The 23,410-nt window shown below is 41.2% G+C and overlaps 1 protein-coding gene across 3 annotated transcripts in view; it reads right to left on the bottom strand.

Annotated features, from left to right (window-relative positions):
- Positions 1 to 23,410, bottom strand: part of BRSK2 (BR serine/threonine kinase 2) — a 449,278-nt gene that overhangs the window by 147,325 nt on the left and 278,543 nt on the right. For all 3 annotated transcript variants that reach the window (XM_063289323.1, XM_063289325.1, XM_063289324.1), the window contains exon 3: positions 1,720 to 1,805. In XM_063289323.1, the coding sequence (XP_063145393.1) occupies positions 1,720 to 1,805 (86 nt within the window). The remainder of the gene's footprint in view (positions 1 to 1,719; positions 1,806 to 23,410) is intronic.

Below are 23,410 nucleotides of genomic sequence, written 5' to 3'. Positions count from 1 at the left end.
TAATCAGCTATTGTATATTGCTAATAGCTACACTTTAAAAACAATCCAGCAACAGGCATATGGGTCATGATTGTCTGTATAAACACACATACTCATGCACACCTTAAGCCCAAAAGGCTGAGATTTATTTTTTTCTGGTATTGCAGTTTAGTGCTGAAAAGATGAGAGAGAGAGAACTGCTTCATCCTCTACAGTTAATTCTTGAATTTATGGATCAATTCTGTTTGATAAGAATTCATTGCTCTACTTGTGCAGTTCATATATGATTATTACTTCCATTCCACATTCTCCCCTTGGTTTAGCAATCATATCTTCATGGAGATGTGATATTAAAAAGGTTATCTCCAGCACAGGCTGAATTGAATCATGCTCACTTCTTTGCTTGTGATTAATGTTGGAAACTTTTGCATTTTTTGTATTTTGCATACAAGAAAATGGTGTATGTTCCAAATCAGTGGCTGATGTTGGTAATGAGATTTATGACAGAAAGTTAGCTTAAAGCTTCATCAAGAGAAAGCAGAGGTCTTCCTAAGTTGAAAGGCAGATGAGAATGGGAACACAATTAATGATAGAATTCCATTCCTCTTGAAGACTCAAGTTCATAGTTTGGGTGTACTCCTAAATTAATTTACTTTCAGGTTTTATACTTTTTATGACAAAAAGCCTGCCAGTGCTGATAAATAAATAAAAAATAGTAAACAAACTATAACAAAACATCAATAAAACCTATAAAGCTAATGCAATATTAATACATCTTAAAACATTAATAATTAAGACATCCTGGTCCAGTATGAAAATCAATCTTGAACTCCATTCTTAGTTTTTAGGGTGGCTAGAAGTCACAACTAAAGCTAGTGAACTAGCTACACCTCTTTCTGGAAATAATAGTTCCAGTCATTATGGCACATGCCTTAACTACATCTCCTCTGGATTACTATAACATCACTTATAGGGAGGAACTGATTTTGAATAGGATTCAGAAATTTCAGTGAGTTCAGAATACCGCAGTTAGACTACTGACTGGGAATGATTGCAGGGAATATGTAAATCTCTTGTTAAAATAACTCCACTGCCTATTAGTCTACTTGGGGGGCCAGTTAAATATGTTGATGACAACCTATATCTTGCATCTAGGCTATTTGAAAACCCTTAGAAGCTTCTTGAGGCTTTAAGATATTTTGCCTGGTGAACCTTCAAACTTGTTGTGGCTTTATATTTTTTTGATGGGAATGCAAAGCAGATATTCTTCAAGCTACTTCATTGGTTGTGATGAGTTATATTGTTAGTTGTACTGTTAAGGAACAACAAAAGGTCTTAAATGTTTCAACTGGCCTTAGATTATCAATACTTCTTTAACTTTGAGAAAAATATTCCCTTTCAAATTCCAGAACAAATCTTTCTAGCTTTATTCCACCCTAGATATATTTTAACTTCCATCTGAAAGGTACCAAACTAGGGAATTCTGCTTTAGAGAAATGTGAGGAACAATAAGAGTTCTATTAATTTATCACTTGTGAAATCTGACAGATTTGAACTTGGGTGAACAAGTTTCAAATTTTAATACATCCATGGGTTCACTGAGTGATACTGAAAGAGTCATACACCAGCCTGGTTCTGATGATTTGATGGCCTACTCCATGCACTAAGATATTCAATGCTCTCCCCCAAACTATATATTTCTTTATTCTTTCCCGTGCCATGTCAATGAATAATACCTACAAATATTTTTTATTTTCATAAACATCATGCAGCTTTAAAACGTGGGGATGTTCTATCAACTTCAGGATGGCTATTTCCCGTTCCACCTAGAAGAGAAAAGAAAAATACAAGTGATTAAAATCTATGTCATAGACTACATTGCAATGTGCTGTATACCATCTTTCATTAGTTTAGTAATATAATAGTGGAAAATAATATAGAAAATAAAACGGACCTAATATTCAGGAAATGTGACCAGTCGACAATAAAATGAATGATAGCTGCTTATTTGCTATTAAAATTATGCTAATTTTTATTAAAATGCCTATAAGATTTAGTCATACAACAAAAACAACAGAGTCTTAAAGCACCTTGGCACAAATATATATGGCACAAGCTTTCAGGGACTACAGCCCATAAATTGCGTGAAATGGTATCATTAATAAGCAAAAAAGTATGTGTGTGTGTGTGTGTGTGTGTATATATATATATATATAGAGAGAGAGAGAGAGAGAGAGAGAGAGAGAATAGTAATAATAAACAACTACAATAATTGCATCATATTTACAGAAGTAATTATGATTCTCATGGTAAATGTTCTTTCAGTAACCATAATGCATCCAGAAATCCAAAGGTTTAGAGTGCCAACTGTGTTTTACATAATGAGCCAAAGTATAAATGGTTCATGAATTGCTAGCCTCACAGTTCCCCTAAATATTCAGTCATACCTTAACCGAATTTAAAGCACCATTCAGTGGAGAATAGTCTGAGGCCATACTGAGGCAGATTATGGTTTGAAATTCTGCATTTTTAATTAATTCTGGATTGTCTAACTCTCATTTCTTACTATCAGAGAATATTTAAAAATGCAGTTTATTATAAACCATAACTAGAAGCTTCAAATTGTCTTTTCTTCCATGCAAAGAAAGCAGATGCATGTCTAAGGTTTGCTGAGCTTACATACAAATCAACAAGCCAACTATACATTAAGCACCAGAATCCTCAAAAATTTAACATTCTTTAATGCATGACGCACAAATCAATCCCTAGAATACTGAATCTCAAACACTACATGATGTGCAGATTAGTCCTAAGATATGATAGCTTGTTAAGCAAGGTTGTATTTCTGAATTTTTATGAATTCTTTGTGAGCTCATTTATTTTGAACAAATGTTACTCACTTAATTACAGTGAGTTTTCTTCATATTACAACCAAAGCATGGACTGTAGATAGTACGGAATAAGTTAACAGCCAAATAATGAAGGGTTAATAAGTTGCACTGGAGATAGAATTTGAAAGGAATGCATGAGCAAGGCTTTGCAAAGAAATTCCAAGGAAAGATATGAGGGGATGGAAAAATTTTTAGTAGATTTCTCTGCTAAGATTCTTGTAATCTCTATATTCATGGAAGAGTCATGAAAGGAACCAGATGAACTTCTGTCAGACCTTGATAAATGATTATGATATTGAAATAACCATCAATTGTCAGCCCTTTGAGGTAGACCAGGTCAGAAAACAAACACCACAAGAAATACTAGAACTCCATTTTATTGATATAAATGATAGTCTCTTGAAAGCCTGAGAGTGTTTCCCTTTTCCTCCTTCTTTCCAAAGACAGTCAAGGCAGGGTGATCTTGAGTTTCTTTCTCATGCCTTCCTGTTTGCTTAACAGTGTCATATATTTTCTTCAAGGCCATCTCCATACTCCTCTACGTCAATGAAGCTGAGGTGATTTAATGCTGCATATAAAAGAGATCTGGGGGTAGGGGAGGAAAAGAAGTTCAAAGCCCCATCTTCCACTCGATCAAGGTTCATCTCAAAAACTGCTTCCAGATACCCTTCTGTTCTCTGGCCATGACAAGAAGGAGTGCTTGGTATGTATCATCTGAATGAGGGTGAGTGAATATGAGATGCTTATATTGCTAAAATAAAACTTTTAAAATATACTGGTAAGTCTCCTGGGATTGCTGGGTGGTTTTTGCTGATCTTGTTCTGGCTATACATAAAAGATTCCTAATTCTACAGCAGAGGGCAAGCCTCTTGTAACCTAGATATCAGAATTCTAAACAAAATCAGTAATATAATACTATACCTTTGGCAATCTTCTCTGCTGAATAAGGTGCTCTAAATTAATTCTGCATTGCCTCTTTCATTGTTACATAACTGGAGAAACTGAGGATGAATATACATTGGCTGGTACACTTATATAAGAATGAACCACTAATGCTTTAATCACAGGCTGATGAACTGAGAAGTAACTCTATAGTACAACTGAGCAACTGACTATTAAAGACAGCAGACTGATGTGGAATTAGAAAAACCATGAACTCTGAATCCAGCTAATGCTCTTGCTAACCTAGCATTTTTTCATACAATTTTCTGTATCAGGGCAACTGGCATGAAATTAGGGACATTAAAACAGACTGAATAGCATTTGGACAAATTAGCTGTATCCTGTCTCAGTAGTCAAACAGAAGAATCTGGTTCAATTCTGTACACCAGATTGCTAAAAGTAGAAGCCAAATACAGCCTGTTTTATCTTGCCAGAGGTAGAAGTATTAACTCCATTTATCCTGGTGATACAAACTTATTTATCCATTTATTTGTATGTATAAACTATTTATTAAAAAATCTTCAAGGTATCACAATGTAGAAGTCTAAAAAGTTGACAGTAAAACCAGGTGGGGAGTTAGACCAGAGCGTGGGTCATTCCCCTAACCTGCCCAGAGACAGCAGGCAGTTAACAGGGTCCCTGCAGTGTGTGTGTGGTACAGTGTGTGTGTGGTACTCCCTTCCAAGTGTGAGAGATGCGGGGGAAGTCCAGTCCACCATCCAATTGTATGGTTGTGTGTAAGGGTGCTCACCCCTGTGTGAGAGACAGGAGGTGGGTAGGAACGGATGAGGTGCCTCCCCGTTGACCAGTGAGAGAGGCGGGGGGGGCACAGGGAGAGTGTGGGGGCATTGGTTAGGCTCCCGCAGCGCCGATGTTATAATGGTCGGGGATGTTATAATGGGAACCGGAGGGCGGGCCATCTTTGGGGAAGATGCCCCCGGTGTTTGTTACTGGTGGCGTGTTCCGGACCTCTGGGTTCAGACCCAGGCCCTGGTCAGCGGATTCTTGAGGGCTCTGGTCTCTGGCTGCTGCTGCTTAACGCCAGGTCAGTTAACAAGGCCCCCCTCATGTGTGATTTAATCACAGAGGAGGGGGCAGACCTGGCGTGTATTACTGAGACCTGGCTGGGCCCAGAAGGTGGGGTAGCCCTTTCAAAAATAAGCCCGGCTGGGTTTCAGGTGTGGCACCAGCTGAGATCCCAGGGCAGGGGAGGAGGGGTGGCAGTTGTCATCCTAGAGTCTCTGGTGGCCTTCAGGGGCCCTGCTCCATAAGTGGCCAGTTGTGAGATCCTGTTCTTTAAGTTGGGTTCCCGAGAGCAGTTGGGAGTGTTACTGCTGTACCAGCCTCCCTGCTGCACAGCAACCTCCCTGTCTGAGATGCTGGAGGCTGTCTCGGGGTTGGCAGTGGACTTCCCCAGACTTATGGTTCTGGGGGACTTCAGTCTGCCTTCCCTGGGCTGGGCCTTGGAGGCAGCTTGGGAGTTCATGGCAACCATGGGCCTGTCCCAGATCATTCGGGACCCTACTCGAGACAGTGGCCTCACTCCAGACTTGGTTTTCTTGTTGGAGCAGTGGCAATGTAATCTGAGGGGAGAGCTGCATCTGTCCTCATTGTCATGGTCAGATCACGCCCTGGTGACCTTGAGATTCTCCTATGCTGCCCCGCTCCGCAGGGAGGCAGGACCTATTCAGCTGGTCCACCCCTGGCGACAGATGGACCCAGTGAGGTTTTAGAGGGAGCTGGGGGTTATACCCAAGGATCTGCTGCACGGGTTCAGCAGAGGCCCTGGCCACTACCTGGAATAGGGAGGTGGCCGGGGCCTTGGACAAGATTGCGCCTATGCAGCCTCTCTTGCCTCATCCAGCCCAACACTCCCTGTGGTTTACGGAGGAGTTGAGGGTTTTGAAGAGGCTTAAGAGATGTCTAGAGCACCGCTGGAGGAAGACAAAGACCGAATCTGACCGAACACAGGTTAGAGCCATTGTTAAGGCCTACCTTGTGGCAATAAGAGGGGTGAAGCGCCAATATTTCTCCGCTTTTATGCCACCCCACGGCCCTGTTCAAGTCACACGTACCCTTCTGGGGAAGATGGGCCCAGTGGCCCACCTACAGGGCTGTGCAGAAGAGATTTTTGAGCATCTGCAGGATAAAATAGGTTGGATTCGCTCCAAGTTGGACTCCAAGCACAGGTTCTGTGGAGATCCCGAGGGAACATTCTTGCCCAGTTATCTGGGAACAGTGTACCCTGTTGGACCCAAGGAAGTGGACAGGATCCTCCAGATTGTGAATGCCACCACCTGTCATTTAGATCCATGTCCCTCCTGGCTGTTGAAGGCAGCCTGGGAGGTGACATGTGGTTGGGTCCAAGCGATGGTTAATATATCTTTGGGAGAGGGGGCGTTTTTGGCTGCCTTTAAGGAGGTGCTGGTGCACCCCCTCCTCAAGAAGCCATCGCTGGACCCAACTGTGCTGGACAATTTTTGTCCAGTCTCCCACCTCCCCTTTTTAGGGAAGGTGGTTGAGAAGGTGGTGGCGTTGCAACTCCAGAGGATTCTGGATGAAACGGATTAACTGGACCCCTTTCAGTCAGGTTTCAGGCCAGGATATGGGACAGAAATGGCCTTGGTCACACTTATGGATGATCTCTGGCGGGAGCGGGATGGAGGTAGTACATCTGTCCTTGCTCTTCTTGACAGCTCAGGGAGTTGGGGGAGGGTGGCGTGGTTCTGCGCTGGTTCACCTCCTTCTTCCAGGGCCGTTCCCAATCAGTGGTGATTTGGAGCAAGAGATCTGACCCTCGGCCCCTCCATTGTGGGGTGCCAAAGGGTTCGGTTCTCTCCCCTCTCCTATTTAATATCTACATGAAACCACTGGGTGAGATCATCCGTCACCATGGGATGAGGTATCATCAGTATGCTGATGATACCCAATTATACATCTCCATTCCGAGTGTGGTGATGTGGTGACTGCCCTGTCTCAGTGCCTGGGGGCTTTGGGGGCCTGGATGGGGAACAACAGGCTTCAGCTGAACCCTGGTAAGATGGAGTGGCTGTGGGTTGAGGGCTCCTCCGTTTCCGCAAAATTGTCTTTAGTTCTGGATGGGGTGGCACTGCCCCAGACAGACCTGGTACGTAATCTGGGGGTTCCTCTGGACTCACGACTCCCGCTCGCAGAGCAGGTGGCAGTCGTGGCCAGGAGGGCCTTTGCTCACCTTCGGCTTGTGCGCCAGTTACGCCTGTTCCTGGAGCAAGAGGCCCTCCGAACAGTCACTCATGCCCTCGTCATCTCCCATATCGACTACTGCAATGTGCTCTACATGGGGCTACCCTTGAGTATCTGGAAGCTTCAGCTGGTCCAGAATACAGCCGCATGGGTTATTTTTGGTGACCTTAGGTCGGCACATATAACACCTTTACCGAGCAAACTGCACTGGGTGCCAGTTTGCTTCTGGGTCCAATTCAAGGTGTTGGTTATCACCTTTAAAGCCCTACATAGCACGGGGCCAGGCTAGCTGAGGGACTGTCCCATTCCCATAACATCAACCCGCCCCACCCGGTCAGGCAGAGAGGGCATATTATAGACCCCGTCGATAAGAGAATTCCATCTGGCGGGGTCCAGGAAGTGGGCCTTCTCTGCAGTTGCCCCCGCCCTTTGAAACATCTTCCCCCCAGAGGTGAGACAGGCCCCTTCACTTCCAACCTTCAGGAGGGCCCTGAAAGTTCTGCCATCTTGTGTGAGGCAGGAAGTTGGGCAACCATTCATGGGGTTGGCTCATGCCTTAGAGCCCCTCCCACCTGATCAGAATTTTTAACCTCTTGGGTTTTATACTTATTTATATTGTATTTTATATTTGTAAATTGTTTTTATAAGATCTTAATTGTTTATTACTATAGTCTTAATTTTATTGTAAAGTGCCCAGAGTCCCTCTTTTGGGGGAGATGGATGGCAGCAAAATTTGAAAAATAAATAAAATAAATAAACCTCATAGATATACAATAACAAATACAAAACATACATGAGAAAAATACAGTGCAAAGACAGCCAATCAAATGGACAGGGAGGAAGAATTAAATACCCACAGCTCAACACAAAAAAGAAAGAAGTGAAAACTCTATCATACAACTTTGTTCAAGATAACCAAGATGTAAAAGTTCTGGAAGAAAAAGTAATAAAAAGGGAGTCTCATCCTTATGATCAAAAGAAAACTATGTTGGTGCAAGGAGAATTTCCATGGGGAAAATATTCTACAACCAGAGGTTTACTGTTGAGAAGGATCTATCTTGCAAAGTCAGCTTTTTTTAAAAATGACCTTAAAGTAGGTAGGAATAACTTTCTTGGGACCTGAAGCAATATTTTCTTTCTTTCTTTTTTGATCAGAGATGTGACTAGGCTTCCAGATCCTATTCAAGGTGCTGGTTACCACCTATAAAGCCCAACAGTTTTTTGGAGTGGGCAGCCATAATAAATTTAATAAAGTAAATAAAAATACATGGCATAGGACTAGGCTATTTGCAGGACTGTCTGTCCAACATTGTTTCTGCCTGCCCCACCAGGTCTAGCAGGGAAGGCATGCTCTAGATCCTCTTTATCAAGCAACACTATTTTCATCAGATTGACCTGTTTAAGCCCACCTTGGCTTTATGCCAAGTAGGAGCAGGAGCAAATTTGTGATCTTCAGCAGGTCCTTGAGAAATGTATGAATGTCAGAAAGAAAGGTTATTAGATATTGGTTAATTTAGTGTATGATAATCAAGATGCTTCAGAATAAATGAATCCTTAATGAATGGTTCAACACTGAGCAAAGTATAAAGATGTGGTTGTTTCATGTATTTATGAACAAATGTATTTATAGATAAACGTGTAAGGAATCCTTGTGATGACATCAGAGGTGTGTTGGTGAGGATGTGTGTATACTTTTATATGGGGATGATGCCACATTACTCGCTGAAAACCTGAATGATTTCAGAGAATGTTAGATTGTACCATACAATGAGGATATAAATCTGAAACTAAATGGATTGAAGACCAAAATAGTTGCGTTTAAATGGGAAAAAGGAGAGGATAATTGCAAGTGATATATAAATGATTAGAGCAAGTAGATGATTTTGGTAGTGGGTACTAGGAATATGTACATGCAAATGCTGGTACAAAAGTAGAGAGCAGTGTGTGATCTGTAAAGAGAAACCAGTGTTTCTCACAGAAAGCAAAAATGGCTGTGTATATTCTTCAGTCTGTTTTGTTATCTGGATGTGAGAGTTGGATAGGTCAGAAAAAACATAAAAGTATGTTGACTGCAGTAGGAATGGGGGGGATTAAGAAGTGTGTGTGGTAAAACAGGGATAAGGCTACAAAGGAATGGGTGTTGAACAGCTGTGGAATGAATGTAAAAATGAATGACCAGCATGAAAGAGAGAGGCGGTTTGGTCATACAGACTGTGAAGTTCTTATTGGGACCGGTGGCAAGCTAGAAATAGAGATTTACAGGAAACCCACACACAGAGACCAATACCTGATGTTTGACTCCCACCATCCACTGCAGCACAAACTAGGAGTCCTCAGGACATCATGTCACAGGGCAGAAACCATCCCCACCTCCATGGATGCCAAAAAGAAAGAAAACCAGCACCTGAGGACAACCCTGAAGGCCTGTGGGTATCCAAATTGGGCCTTCATTAAATTTAAGTCTACCCCTAGACCTAAAACAATGGCAGACAGGGCTGAGACCCAGAGTCAACGGAAGAACCTGGTCACTCCTTACATGGCCGGCGTGTCAGAAAGGATAAAATGGATATTTGGAAAACACCACATACCGGTATCTGTCAAACCCACCAACACACTGAGACGGAGGCTTGTATACCCTAAAGATCCAACACCGAAACATAAGAGGAGCAACGTGGTATATGCAATCCAGTGCAGTGAGGAGTGTTCTGAGCTCTACATTGGGGAAACCAAACAGCCTTTACACAAGAGGATGGCCCAACACAGGAGGAGCAACACCACAGGACCAGAATCAGCAGTTTACCTTCATCTAAAAGAAAAAGGACACTCATTTGAGGACAACAATGTTCACATTTTGGACAGAGAAGATAGGTGGTTTGAGAGAGGGGTTAAGGAATCCATTCATGCCAAAGTGGAAAATCCTTCCCTCAATAGAGGCGGAGGCCTCAGACACAACTTGTCCCCCATTTTTCATGCTGCTCTTTCATCAGTCCCTAGGAAGGTTAAGACCACCAGGAAGGCCACTCTTAACGATCCACTTGGGGATGAACAAAGGATCTAGGAGTAAGACATCCCAAAGACAATTCACACCTCCATGGCACAATTAACAGCCATTCAGGTGTAGGGACAATGCAGCCACCCTGGAAGACATATATGGGGTCCCCTCACCAACCTTTGCCCAGACTGAAGAAGCTGCTTGGACAAGCAGTGAAATGTTTCTACCAAAAAGAAAGAAATGCAGTTGCCATGACTCAACCTACAGACAAGTCCACTTGGATGACTGAGAATCATCATCGACATACCACACTCTGATATGAAGATTCCAGAAAAGAGGGATGAAGGGAGGTGAAGATCAACTCTGAGCCTGTTGCAGGTGGAATGTCCCTATTTTTCAGTCCAAAGGCTTATTATGACAAACTCCTCTTGGGAAGGAACCTTTAACAGAAAGAGCTCCAGGTATTATTTTTGTTAAAATATGGTGCTGGGCCACTCTAGACTATACAGATTTTCTGGTTCACTCATTTAGTTCCCAATGCAAGCTAGCCACATATCCTTATTCATTCTTATTCATCCACAGCCCCTATCATAGCTCTTCAGAAAAAAGACTCAAGTCCATTGCATTATGGAGAGGGAGAAGACAATCACCTTCCTTTTATCCTATGACACTTCAGCCATTCTGCATTTAATTTTTATTTATACCTGACTTTCTGCTTCTGTAAACATTCATTCTATCCCTGTCCAACATGAAATGATTTCATATACAAAGTGATTGTTATTGCTCAGACCTCACTTCTATCTCAGACAATAATCTTTCTTTCTGTTTACATAGCTCTTGAACAATACATGTTCTTGAGAGCAATTTATACTGGTATTCAGTACTTGACTGTTATGGTGAAATATAAATGCTTATATAAATATATATATAAGCAGGCATATGAAGTTGAGTAAGACCAATGGCTTATGCCTTCGGCTTATGTATTGTGGTTAGCTATAAATGTTGCCTTTGTAGATGCTGTGGTTAACCACTGATATTTTTCAAGTGTTGCAAAGGAAGGACACCTGTACCATGCTCACAAAAATAGCATGAGGTGATCATGCTGAGAGAATGTGGACAGGAGAAAGGGAACATGATTGGTTGATTCACTGTGTCCATATTGTTAATGATTGGCTCAAACCTATGGAATAGAAATTTATTAAAAAGGTGGAAAAGGATGCTCTGTGCAGCCGCTGTCCAACATCCTTTGTTGATCTTGGGCAAAATAAAGTGCTTCCTTAACTCACCACCAATCACCTGACATCTTTGATTTCTTCCCGGCTTGGAAATGAACCACCCGAGGAGGAAGGGTATTTTTCTCCTAACAGAACACACAACATTTAAAAAGAAAAATAAAAGCAAACTGATTTTCTTTTCTTCCTGTGCATATTGAGGAAAACTTAGAGCATCACTGAAAAAGGAACCTGCCTAATACTGCATCTGACCAAAAAATAATATTAGGAATTTTATTTTATTTTTGCCTCTCAGCATATTGAAGAGTCATTACTTTTGAAAAACCTCTCCTGCTGATGGCTGTGGCATCATGTCAGGCTTAAATGAGTGATGTGATGCTATAGTTCTTTCAGGGTACTTCTTAGTTACTGTCTAAAAGTCTGAGATTAATAGGCACACAAAAGCAAGATTTATGGCTTCAGTCACTGAAGAGGCCCCAGTTATAATATTTTAAAATTTATTTTCACAAGCAAACAAGAAAATCAGAAGATAAAGTAATCAAACATATCTCATGTTTTTAATTAAAATACTCCCTTTTTTCATTATGCCAGAGACTGTTTACAAATCAACAGCAAGGTTCCTTCCTTTACTTCTAGTTTCATCTTTTCCCCAATTCAAATATTTTATTACCTAGGCTGTATGGTTTTTTCATTTAAAAAATAACTTGTATTTCACTTCAGAATTCTAACTTTTAAATACCTACAGTATGTTTCTGCAATTTTCAGTTCATCAAGTCTAGAAATATACATATTAAAAGCAAAGCCTCTCCATACCAGTAAAGTACCAGGTCTTGATCTTTAATCTGTGGTTCTGATAGTTGAGTACAAAACAATATGAAATACTACTGTCCAAGCAAACCATCTGGATGGAGAAATTCCATATATATTTTTTGCAAATTATTAAGTGAATCTAAGTCTTTTTTTCTCAGAATTTTAGGCAATTTTAAATAGTTTACTTAATGTATAGTCAAACAAGACAAAGGTTGGAAGCCACACTTGTCATTTTTCTTTGGTACCTGAGGGCCACAGGAGAAAGGACAATGATATATCGATATTGCTGGCTGGAATATTTATATTTTTCTACTTGGTGGAAATTGGTTGGATGTGTTATGCTTATCTGCAGATTAATATTCCTTTGCCCTCTTCTCACCAAAACCCAGCTGGAAACTGCACCACTTTTTGGTGCTTTGCAACCAATTTCTATTGGCATAACCTTTGGGGACTCCAGGGATCACAATAAAGAGTTTTGAACTGTTAATATCTAGTTTGATGTTATCTTTTTACAAACTGGGAAGCAACCAAAAACTCCTGTACTTGGAGAAAAAAAGAATCTGAATATCAGAGAGAGAGTGGAAGTGGAGTAACTTTCTGGCTGATATTTGTCTGCTTGCTAACTCTGGAAAACAGCTTCCCTGTGGATCAGCTTGCAATCCTGTGTTCCTGGCAGAGATCATTTGCCTATGACTGCAGCCTGAAAGGAATGCTGCCCTGGGTGGCAAGTTCACTACTGGTGAAGTTACTGTTGAAAGGGAAACCCCTTAGAGATGCTTTCGGGCCAATGGCGCAATTGCAGCAAGTACACTGTGATCCTTCCTCAGCTGGTTGGCATGATTGATGGTTATCCACACATTGACTATATCCGTCTTGACCAGTGCAAAGAACTCAAGGTGGGGCTATGCTTGAAAGGTGTTTAGAGCAGCAGGTACAAGATCCAGGAGTACTAACTAGTGAAAACTACAGGGAGCATATGAGACTTGTACTGAAAGATGTTTTGGTTGCTGAGCAACCTTACTGAGCACAATTAAGATATTTTGGTTGTCTTTGAAAACCCTAATGGTTTATGATCCGACTATGTAAGGGTATTTGGTCCAACTCTTTCAGTTTTAGAAAATTTCTATGCTATATCCCTTTTGCCAAACTTTTACATGTTACAGTAAATGATTTTACCACTATTTTTCCTTTGGAAAAATAAATATGATTTGCAAAGTCTTTTCTCCACGCATCCCTCTTAACTTGGACTTTTGGTTTTAAAGAAAGAAGTAATCCTCAAGCTGCTTTCAGGAAGGGAAGGAGAATCATTGGTATGCTGTGAAACTGTGGCTCTCAGTGGTGAGTTTGTCAATTAGTGACAGTCATTTACTTCATGGAATAAAATAAATCAAACCACTACCCCAGGCAACTTAAGCATCTGAAATGTGAAACATTCTCAGGTATGTCTCAGTGGCAACTCACAATGTCTGCAGGAAAAGAGCTTTTAAGAATCGAACTAATCCTAGGGTCCTTCTGTGTTGGAGTGTTCTTTCCAGCCATCCTTGAATTGACAACAAACAATATATATCAGCATAAAATCTGCTGTGATCCACATCCAGCCTTTATTGTGTTTGTTCCCTGTTATCTGACCTCCCCCCCCAACCCCATGAATTGGTAGCAAAACCTAACAGATTGTATGTGAGGCTGTCCTTAGGCACTTTTTGAATAAGGAAAGAACCAACACTAATTTAAAACAGCACACTCACAGTACACTCACTTGACCCCACTCCTCCAGGTCACGAGGAAGAATGTATTTTGGGGACATGGTAGTAGAAGAAAGATGTTGCCAAGGCTTATTTTTGCCTTAGTTAGGTGCAAGTATTATACAAAGCCTTTAGTCTCCAGAAACCAGTTCTGGGTTACCTTTCTTGGTCACATATAATTGAATGGAATATTGAAAACTGGTTGGAATAAAAGAGATGCTGAGGCTTAGAAACTCTATTAATAGCTAGAAAGCTACTTCAAGACAAAAGTTCACTTGTTTTCTACTAGTAGTAGTTTCCAAACACCCTATATGGGTAGACCAAGCAGGACAGGTTTACTTTCCAAACTAATCCACCATGAGATGAAAAAAGGGCAAATCACCCATCATTATTCAATAGCTACAATTATACTGGATTAAACAAAATAGTATATAAATCTCATGTGAGAAAGCAACTTCCATCTAGCGTAACACAGATCCTAAAAATCAATTTCTAAGCATGTCTAGCAGTCATAAGAGGCCTTTCAGAAACAATACTTCTTTTCCAGAATTGGCCCATGCTTTCCTGTTGATTTTGTTCGGTGAATGATTTCTCTCTGAATTACATTCCATATCTGTGTGATAAAGTAGTTGGAAAAATTGTAATAGTTATCACCTTGGATTCTACCACCTGGGAACAGGAGAAATGAGGCTCAGCTCAAATTGCAAGAACAACATGAGTATAATAAATTTAAACTGTCTTTGCTTCTTTCAGATGAAATGCCTGTCTGTATTACTGTTATCCTGTGTAAGCGAATAAAACACAGAAAGCTGGGAATAATGACATGATCTCTATCCGGATTGCTGTGAAAATTGATATAAAACTGTTGCAACTCTTTCCTCATTCTATGGAAATTTTACAGAATTCATGCAATTGAGTAGTTCTACTCAAAGCTTAAAAAGCAGCTGTGATTCCTCAATTATCTCTATTGCAGCAAATGTTTGGTTAAGAACATGATTCCATATTTCCAAAGAAACACCAGTGGCTGATAATTCAGGCTGTAGTAAACCATTAGTGACTTGGCTAAAAGAAAAGAAGGGCAATTCATCTCACCAGCAAACCATGACCGCCACACCTCTAAATAAAACTAAATAACTCGACTTAAAATATTGGATACTACAGTGAATTTTTCTCCTGTCTTTTGCCAGCATTTAGAATCACTTTTATGTCTCCTTGCACTGAGAAACCTACCTATTGCGGTTTGGCTCCAAGCTGAGAAGGGTAAAAGAAATCAGAGCTCTGACTGCTTTCATGCAGATACAATTACCAGAGAACAGACCAAATCTCAAACCATTCAGCTAAAGAGAAGCTCTAGAAGCCTGCAGTTAACAGGAATCATGAAGTCACATCTGCATAATATTAAAAAGACTAACCTGTCTGCTACTGTACATAAGGCCCAAGCTCTAAGAATGATCTCTGATTCAACTTCAGAACACTTTTTTCACAACAGGCCTTTCTGCAGGACCCATGCTGAATCAAAATGGCTTTAAAGGAGACACAAAGACATACCACTTGGTCTGTGACCTTGCAGGTGACAATTAAAGGTTTTTAAGATCTAAGCAGGGAGCTGATTAGCAGAGTTAGTGAAGCATCTTATTTAACTAATGACAGAGACTAACACAAGGGCAACACTGCCCTTAGCAAGAGGAGTGCAAAGTCTTTACTTATGTCTCCCTTCCCAGCCCTCTTCCTTGGTAGTGCTGGCTTCCCATTACTATAAATTCATTTCACACAGACACATTTCAGTGGGAAGCACAGTACTTATTTAGTCTTGAGACCCCTCTGAATGTTGTAGAAGGCTAATACCATGGCGTGTCTGTCTTTATTATATGCATTTTTATATTAACTTTCTTTGCAATTTGTGACTGTCTTAGTATAGCAAAGATGGAACTACAAACATTGCTATGTAATGGAAATGGAACCTGGTATTATTTTATTCCTCCTGTTACACATTTGCAGCTTCCTCTTCTTTGAATGGTATACAATTGAAAAGCTATTTCTACAACTCTGGGAAGAGACAGAAAAAGAAGAAAAAAACCTTCCAATTATTCATGAGAATTGTTAAAATAGTCATCAGGTGATCCATTTCCACTCACTCTGCATCAAGGATAATCTGTTCCTTTGTCTGATGTTTAATACTATCATGCATTCCATATCCACCCACCAAAAGTTGTAAGTGTTCTCAGTTCATGTCTAAATTGCACAGTAGTTGTTATATTACAAAGCCTCAGAGCTGCTATAGGAATAAGTAGAGAGTGCTTCAAGACTGTTCAAGTATCTGTTAACCTTTTACCTTAAGTTTCCATATACTTGGGGTGGATTTGTAAAACTTTTTCGTTCCCAGAGACATAATGTACTGAAAAACCGCTTACAATGGGAATTTATAAAAGGTATAAGAAATTCCTGGGCTGATTAAATGGTCCATCACATTCACATTGCTTCTCAAGACTGGAAAGCATTGAAAAAGAGCAATATGAAGTTAGAGATTCCCCCAATTTGTTCTATTAACAATAACAGAGGTCTGTGATGTTTGGGAATAAAGAAAGTCCAACAACGTAATAAAGTTTCATCACTAGTATAAGGATGTAATTTTATCATAACAATTTTTTTTAAAGAAAATGTTAAGTTCGGCATTTCTAACTCTTCTTATGTGATTGTTATGACTGCTACGTAATGCAAAATTACATTTGACCATTTATATTTTAGCCAACAATCAGAGAATCAGTATGTCCCTGTACAGCATTCATCTGCAGAGCATGTCTCTTCAAATTGCAAGCAGGAGGTGCTGATAAAAGCTGACAACAAATGGAATTTTTCATTCAGCACGCAGAATAATCTGCTGCCCAATGGTACATACCAAATTAAACATCTGATATATAGTTCCCTGACTATACTTAGGTGAATTAGCTTCTCTGGAAACCACTTCTGTTTCCAATAAAATCAGCATCAGCAGTGTTGCAAAAGGTGTGATGCTCTATATTAATACTGCCTTAGCTTTTACTTCCTTATCTTAACCAGACGTTACCAAAAAAAAAAAAAAATGGAGCTGGAATTAGCTATTTCATCTAACCTGTGGATATAACTACTGAAGAAATGGTTACAGTGAGTTTATATTTCATCATACCTTTAGCCTCTTTTCATTCATAATTGACAATTACCACATTTGATACTGTTTATCAGATTCGTGTTCATTGGCAGGAAAGACCTAATTCCACGGCATAGTAACTGCTTAAATACTTCCTCTGACATGGTATTCTGCTCTTTGCTAAGGGAAGGTCTAACAGAAAGTGAGCTGAACATGAATATGATACACTAGATGAATTTTATAAACATAAACTTCATCTGACATGGCATCCCACAATAATAAAATCTAGAGTTAAAAAACCAGGAGAATGATCAGTAGCCACTTGTAGAACTAAAGTAGGAGCACATAAAACTCTCCCACTGTTGAGGGTCCAGACAAGTTTTTCTGTGAAAGCAATTTAGAAGGTCCTTTCTGTCAAAATGTAAACATGACTTCTCTGTCCTTGTGACATAGCTTAATTTGGGGGGCAAGTTAATTTGTTAGACAATGAGTCTTCATACATGGATAATGTATGCAAAAACTCCTAAACAGTACAAAAATAAAAACATATGCCATATATTTGGGGGGGGGGGATAAGTTAACTTAGAATTTGCAATTTACTTTTTTTTTCCAACTCTGAGTAATGAGATTTAGAGAAGGCACCTTTTTCAAAAACATGTTTTCATAGTTGAAGTTATTTCCAGTCAAAGAATGCAAGGGAAGTGGTAGAGGAGGGAAAGTCTGTTACCTTTTCACAATCTTGTGACAAGGTAAAACCTGGAAGAGTACAAGATGTGGTCTCAACTTCATGGCTTTGGGAAGTTACAATCTGTAAAATATTTTGATCTCATATTAATGGAACCATGCAGTACCAGGCATTTTTATTCACCTTCCATGAAAGAAAAAAAGCACATGCCTTGGGGATAAAACAGGAATACCCAGGAGGTTCACTGACATTGTGCAAGGAAAATAGCACCATCACATCCAGGGCTTCTGAGAAAAGCCAAAGGACAGCATATACACAATCAAAAACTCAAGTCTGCATTTTTCTTTTGCTTTCTGCAATTAATGTAGGGGGTAATGAGGGGAGAAAGCAGAAGTCTTCGGCTGAAGCTGTGCCAAGTATGGTCCTATGATTGATGAAGCCAGGATGACCTAGCTTTATTCCTCTTTCTTAATGGGGCTTTAATAGACTTTGTTACCTGGCAGTTACCCATACATAAAACATTTCCATTTCCCCCCCCTTCTGGTATCCTAGACCAGTATTTTATTTTTATTTTTTACATTCATTATGTCAAACCAATTGACATGGTAAAAATCCTAAAATAAAAACTATTAACTAAATAAGATAAACATTTACGGAAGGAAGGAAGGAAGGAAGGAAGGAAGGAAGGAAGGAGAAAAAAGTCCTAGAAAATCATCTTGTTTACAAAATAACTTCTGGAAATTTAAATTCAGATTGTTTGAAATCCTCCTCTTCACCTCTTTGTTAAAAAACAACAACAACAGAAATTCAAATGCTGATACTCGACACGTTTCAGCAATTCATTTCTATGAGTAAGTCAGATTTATTTTTCTAATGTTATATAATGATTGTCTATTGCACAGGTGTGAGAAGTCCACAGTTCTGGATGTCTTGATTTTAATTCACAATGCAGAGACTATATTAAAGCAAAACAATTAAGTTCTTAATCCATGATGATATGGCAATTATTGGACAAATTGTGTGAGTTCCAGCTGAAAGTTCAGAAGCATAATCTCTAACAGGAAGATTATTGCAATCAACCTTGTAATTAATTAATTAAAATGTTTTAAAATACCCAATTGCTGAAGCTATCTGAGTGGTTTACAATAAAAAAGCAATTTGAATAACCACGCACACGGACACAATAAAATTAAGTAAAATGCAAAATGAAAACTGCACACAAACTAGGCAGCAGCAAGGCGGTCATTCAAAAAACTAAATCGGGATGAATTAAAATACAATTAAAAGTCAATTAAAAAGCCTAGGGAAATAGAAAGGTCTTCACCTGGCAGTGAAATGATGCTAATGTGGGCGCAAGTTGAGCTTTGCTGGGAAGGGAAACTGATCTCTCTCTTGTAGAGACACATCTCACCTCCTTTATTGGGGGAACTGGGAAAGAGGCCTCACTGGAAAATCTTAAGGTCCAGATAGGTACATCGTTAAACATTCTCTAAGATATTCAGTATATATGAAACAGAGTTTTCTGTTAGATTAATCTCACTTTAAAGTGCCTTGACATACTTAAAATGTAGTTTCTTTGCTTTCTTCTTGGTTAGAGCTCAAGAAGTTATTTATACAGATGAGGAAACTAGTAAAGGAATACACTACTAAACATTCTAAGAAAAGCTCATGGGGAGAATTCTAGATCAAATGGGCATGTAGCTACAGACTCTGTAACAGTCACATCACAGAAATACTTTTGTTGGTTCCATACTGAAAAAGAATCACAGTAATAAGGGAGATTGACAACAGGAACTAGCACTGCTTTTAATGGAGAGGAACTGTAGAGGGCAACCCAAGGTAACAGGAGATAGGCAAGTAATATAATAAATATTGGTAGTAGAAAGTATACAAAATATTCACAGGCAAGAAAAGAATGAGGAGGTGGACAGACACTTTGCTTAAAATAAATGTACTGCATTTTTAAAAATAATTTTGTAAATCAGAATGAAATTATATAAAGAAAGAAAAATACTCTGTACTTCCAAACAAGTGCTTTTGCACAGAATTGAAAATACAAATACAGGCAAAATGTGGGTTTCTTGAGAAAAGCTCTGTTGGATGTCTGTAACTATACTAAGATCATGGTTTACCAATTTTGATTAAATAGGGCTTGCTAAGTAAGCCAGAATTGGCTGGGATTACTTCACCTATCTCCATTGGTTTCAACCCTGTCCTTTTTCTCCCCCTTTAAATTATTTTAATAGAGAAAAAAATAAATGGAAACCCAACATTCTGCATGAATCCAGAGCATTCTTTCAAAATAAAAATATTAATTAGCTATAACATAGTGCTTTGTTTGCAGGAGTACCCACCTATCCAGAAAAGACAAAAATCAGCGGGGATGGCAAGGAACAGTTGTGGGGCTAGAAGATAAGACTAAGACAACCTTATCAGCTTGTCTGCCAGTAAATGAGTTCTTACTACCTTTGGGACAGACAGACCAGTCCTTCCTTGGCAGCCATTTTGTCAAATTTTCTAGCTCTGCTAAACACTGAGTATAATAGGTCTATCTGTGAATACTGTCTCTTGAAGATATCTGGTATTTTTGATTGGTTATGTGCTATCAAGCTGTTGTCAACCACACAGATAGATTTTTTCCATGATGGTCTGTCCCTAACCTGGTCCTTCAGCTCTTTCAATGCTACTGTAACTGAGTCCATTCCCCTTGTCCCCTTCTCCTCTTTCCTTCCACCTTTCCCAGCGTTAGAGCCTTCTCCAGAGAGCTGGGTCTTTGCATAATGTGTCTGAAGTAGGATAATTTGAGCCTGGTCATTGTGCCTTGAGTGGGAACTCTGGATTGCTATCCAATATTAATTCAATATTATTTAAAGTTTATTTTTAATGTTTATTTAATGTCATTGCAAAATCTAACTTTGCACTTTGGAAGAAAACAAAGAGTATAAAGGGAATTTTTGTATGTATGTATAAGTAATTTTTACTTAATGGCCATTCGCTCAGCAACCGTTCAAAATTATGACGGTGCTGAAAAAATGGCCTTATGACCAGTGCCTGAAATTACGACTGTTGCAGTACCCCAGCAGTAACGTGATCAAAATTTGGGTGCTTGGCAGCCTGCCTGCATTTATGATTGTGGGGGTGCTTCAACTCCCCCCACCCACCTATCCCCCCCATCCCCTTGTTTCTACCTAGGGTTTCCGGAGGTCCGGGAATGGAGGCAACTAGGCCTGGAAACTCTGGGGGTGGTAGAGAAGGTTGCTTTATTGAGGTGGTGATGTGCCGGGGATGTTATGATGGGAATCAGAGGGCAGGCCATCTTCAGGGAAGATGCCCCCAGTGTTTGTTACCGGTGGTGTGTTCCGGCCCTCTGGGTTCAGACCCAGGCCCTGGTCAGCAGATCCTTGAGGGCCCCGGTCTCCAGCTGCTTAACGTCAGGTCAGTTAACAAGGCCCCCCTCATATGTGATTTGATCGCAGAGGAGGGGGCAGACCTGGTGTGTATTACCGAGACCTGGCTGGGCCCAGAAGGGGGGGTAGCCCTCTCAGAAATCTGCCCGGCTGGGTTTCAGGTATGGTACCAGCTGAGACACTGGGGTAGGGGAGGAGGGGTAGCTGTTATCATCTGAGAGTCTCTAGTGGACTTTAGGGGCACTGCTCCACAAGTGGCCAGTTGTGAGACCCTGTTTTTCAAGTTGGGTTCCCGAGAGCAGTTGGGAGTGTTGCTGCTGTAGCAGCCTCCCTGCTGTGTAGCAACCTCCCTGCCGGAGCTGCTAGAGGCTGTCTTGGGGTTGGCAGTGGACTTTCCCAGACTTATGGTTCTGGGGGACTTCAGTCTGCCTTCCCTGGGGCGGGCCTCGGAGGCAGCTCGGGAGTTCATGGCAACCATGGCAGCCATGTGCCTGTCCTAGATTATTCAGGACCCGACTCGAGACAGTGGCCTCACTCCAGACTTCGTTTTCTTGTCAAAGCAGTGGCAATGTGACCTGAGGGGAGAGTTAGATCTGTCCCCATTGTCACGGTCAGATCATGCCCTGGTGGCCCTGAGATTCTCTTGGGCTGCCCCACTCTGCAGGGAGGCATGGCCCATTTGATTGGTCCACCCCCGGCGACTGATAGACCTGAGTGTAATGATTGCCTTATCCCAACGAAGTCAGTCTCACCAGAGTTTACTGAATAAAACTGATTTATTGAAAGGATAGTATGCAAATACGAAGAAAGCTGAGAATAAGCAAAAGCACGCCAAATACAAACTAAAAACCCTCACCTCCAAACCGATCCCGCCCCCACCCTAACATCGCAACCACCCCCTCCCAGCATCGGCAAGCGTCACACATTGGCCTGGGAAAGTAACCTTGAAAACATGTCATAACCCAAACACACATTCCTTCAGGGTAACACAAAAATAATAACCTGGCAGGGCTGGAATTCCCCACCCCGCAGGCGATAGACACGGATCAGAAACATGACATGCGAAATGTTACGATGTATGCAAACCATTGGAACGATGAACATGACATGAGGGAGTTTCAGAGGAAGCTGGGGGTTATACCTGAGGATCTGCTGCACAGTCCAGTGGAGGCCCTGGTGGCTGCCTGGAACAGGGAGGCAGCCAGGGCCTTGGACAGGATTGCACCTGTGCGACCTCTCTTGCCTCATCGGACCCAGTGCTCCCCATGGTTTATGGAGGAGTTGCAGCTTCTGAAGAGGGTCAAGAGACGTCTAGAGTGCTGCTGGAGGAAGACAAAGACTGAATCCAACCGAACACAAGCTAGAGCCTCTATTAAGGCCTACCTTGTGGTGCTAAGAGTGGTGAAACGTCAAGACATCTCCGCTCTTATTGCGTCTGCAGAATGCCATCCGACGGCCCTGTTTAAGATTATACTCTATCCCTTTGGGGTAAGGTGGATTTGGTGATCCACCTACAGGGCCGCGTGGAGGAGTTTTCTGAGCATCTGCAGGGTAAAATTGCTCAGATCCATTCTAAGCTGGACTCTAAGTGTGAGGCACAGTCTGAGGAGATGCCGAGGGAACGTACTTACCCAGTTATCTGGGAGCAGTTCCATCCTGTTGGAGCTGAGGAAGTGGACAGGATCCTCTGGACTGTAAATATCATCTAGACCCATACACTTCCTGGCTGGTGAAGGCAGCCTGGGAAGTGACATGTGGTTGGGACCAGGCGATGGTTAACACATCCCTGAGAGAGGGGGTGTCTCCAGCTGTCTTCAAGGAGGCACTGGTACACTGCCTCAAGAAACCATCCCTGGACCCTACTGTGTTGGGACAATTTTAATCCTGTCTCCCACCTCCCCTTTTGGGGGAAGGAGGTCGAGAAAGTGGTGGCATTTCAACTCCAGAGGATTCTGGAGGAAACGGATTATCTAGACTCCTTCCAGTCAGGTTTCAGGCCGGGATATGGGACAGAGACTGCATTGGTCGCACTTATGGATGATCTCTGGCGGGAGTGGGATGGAGGGAGTGCATCCATCCTGGCTCTTCTTGACCTCTCAGCAGCTTTCGATACCCTCGACCATGATATCCTTTTGGGTTGGCTCAGGGAGCTGGGGGTGGGCAGCGTAGTTTTATGCTAGTTCACATCCTTCCTCCAGGGCTGGTCCCAATTGGTGGTGATAGGAGATGAGAGATCCAATCCTTGACCCCTCCTGTGTGGGGTTCTGCAGGGTTCAGTTCTCTCCCCTCTCCTATTTAACATCTACATGAAACCACTGGGTGAGATTGTCTGTCGCCATGGGATGAGGTATCATCATTATGCTGATGATATTCAATTATACATC

This window comes from Candoia aspera, chromosome 1 (genome assembly GCF_035149785.1).
Source record: "Candoia aspera isolate rCanAsp1 chromosome 1, rCanAsp1.hap2, whole genome shotgun sequence".
Taxonomy (NCBI): domain Eukaryota; kingdom Metazoa; phylum Chordata; class Lepidosauria; order Squamata; family Boidae; genus Candoia; species Candoia aspera.
This window is presented reverse-complemented; position numbering and strand designations above follow the sequence as displayed.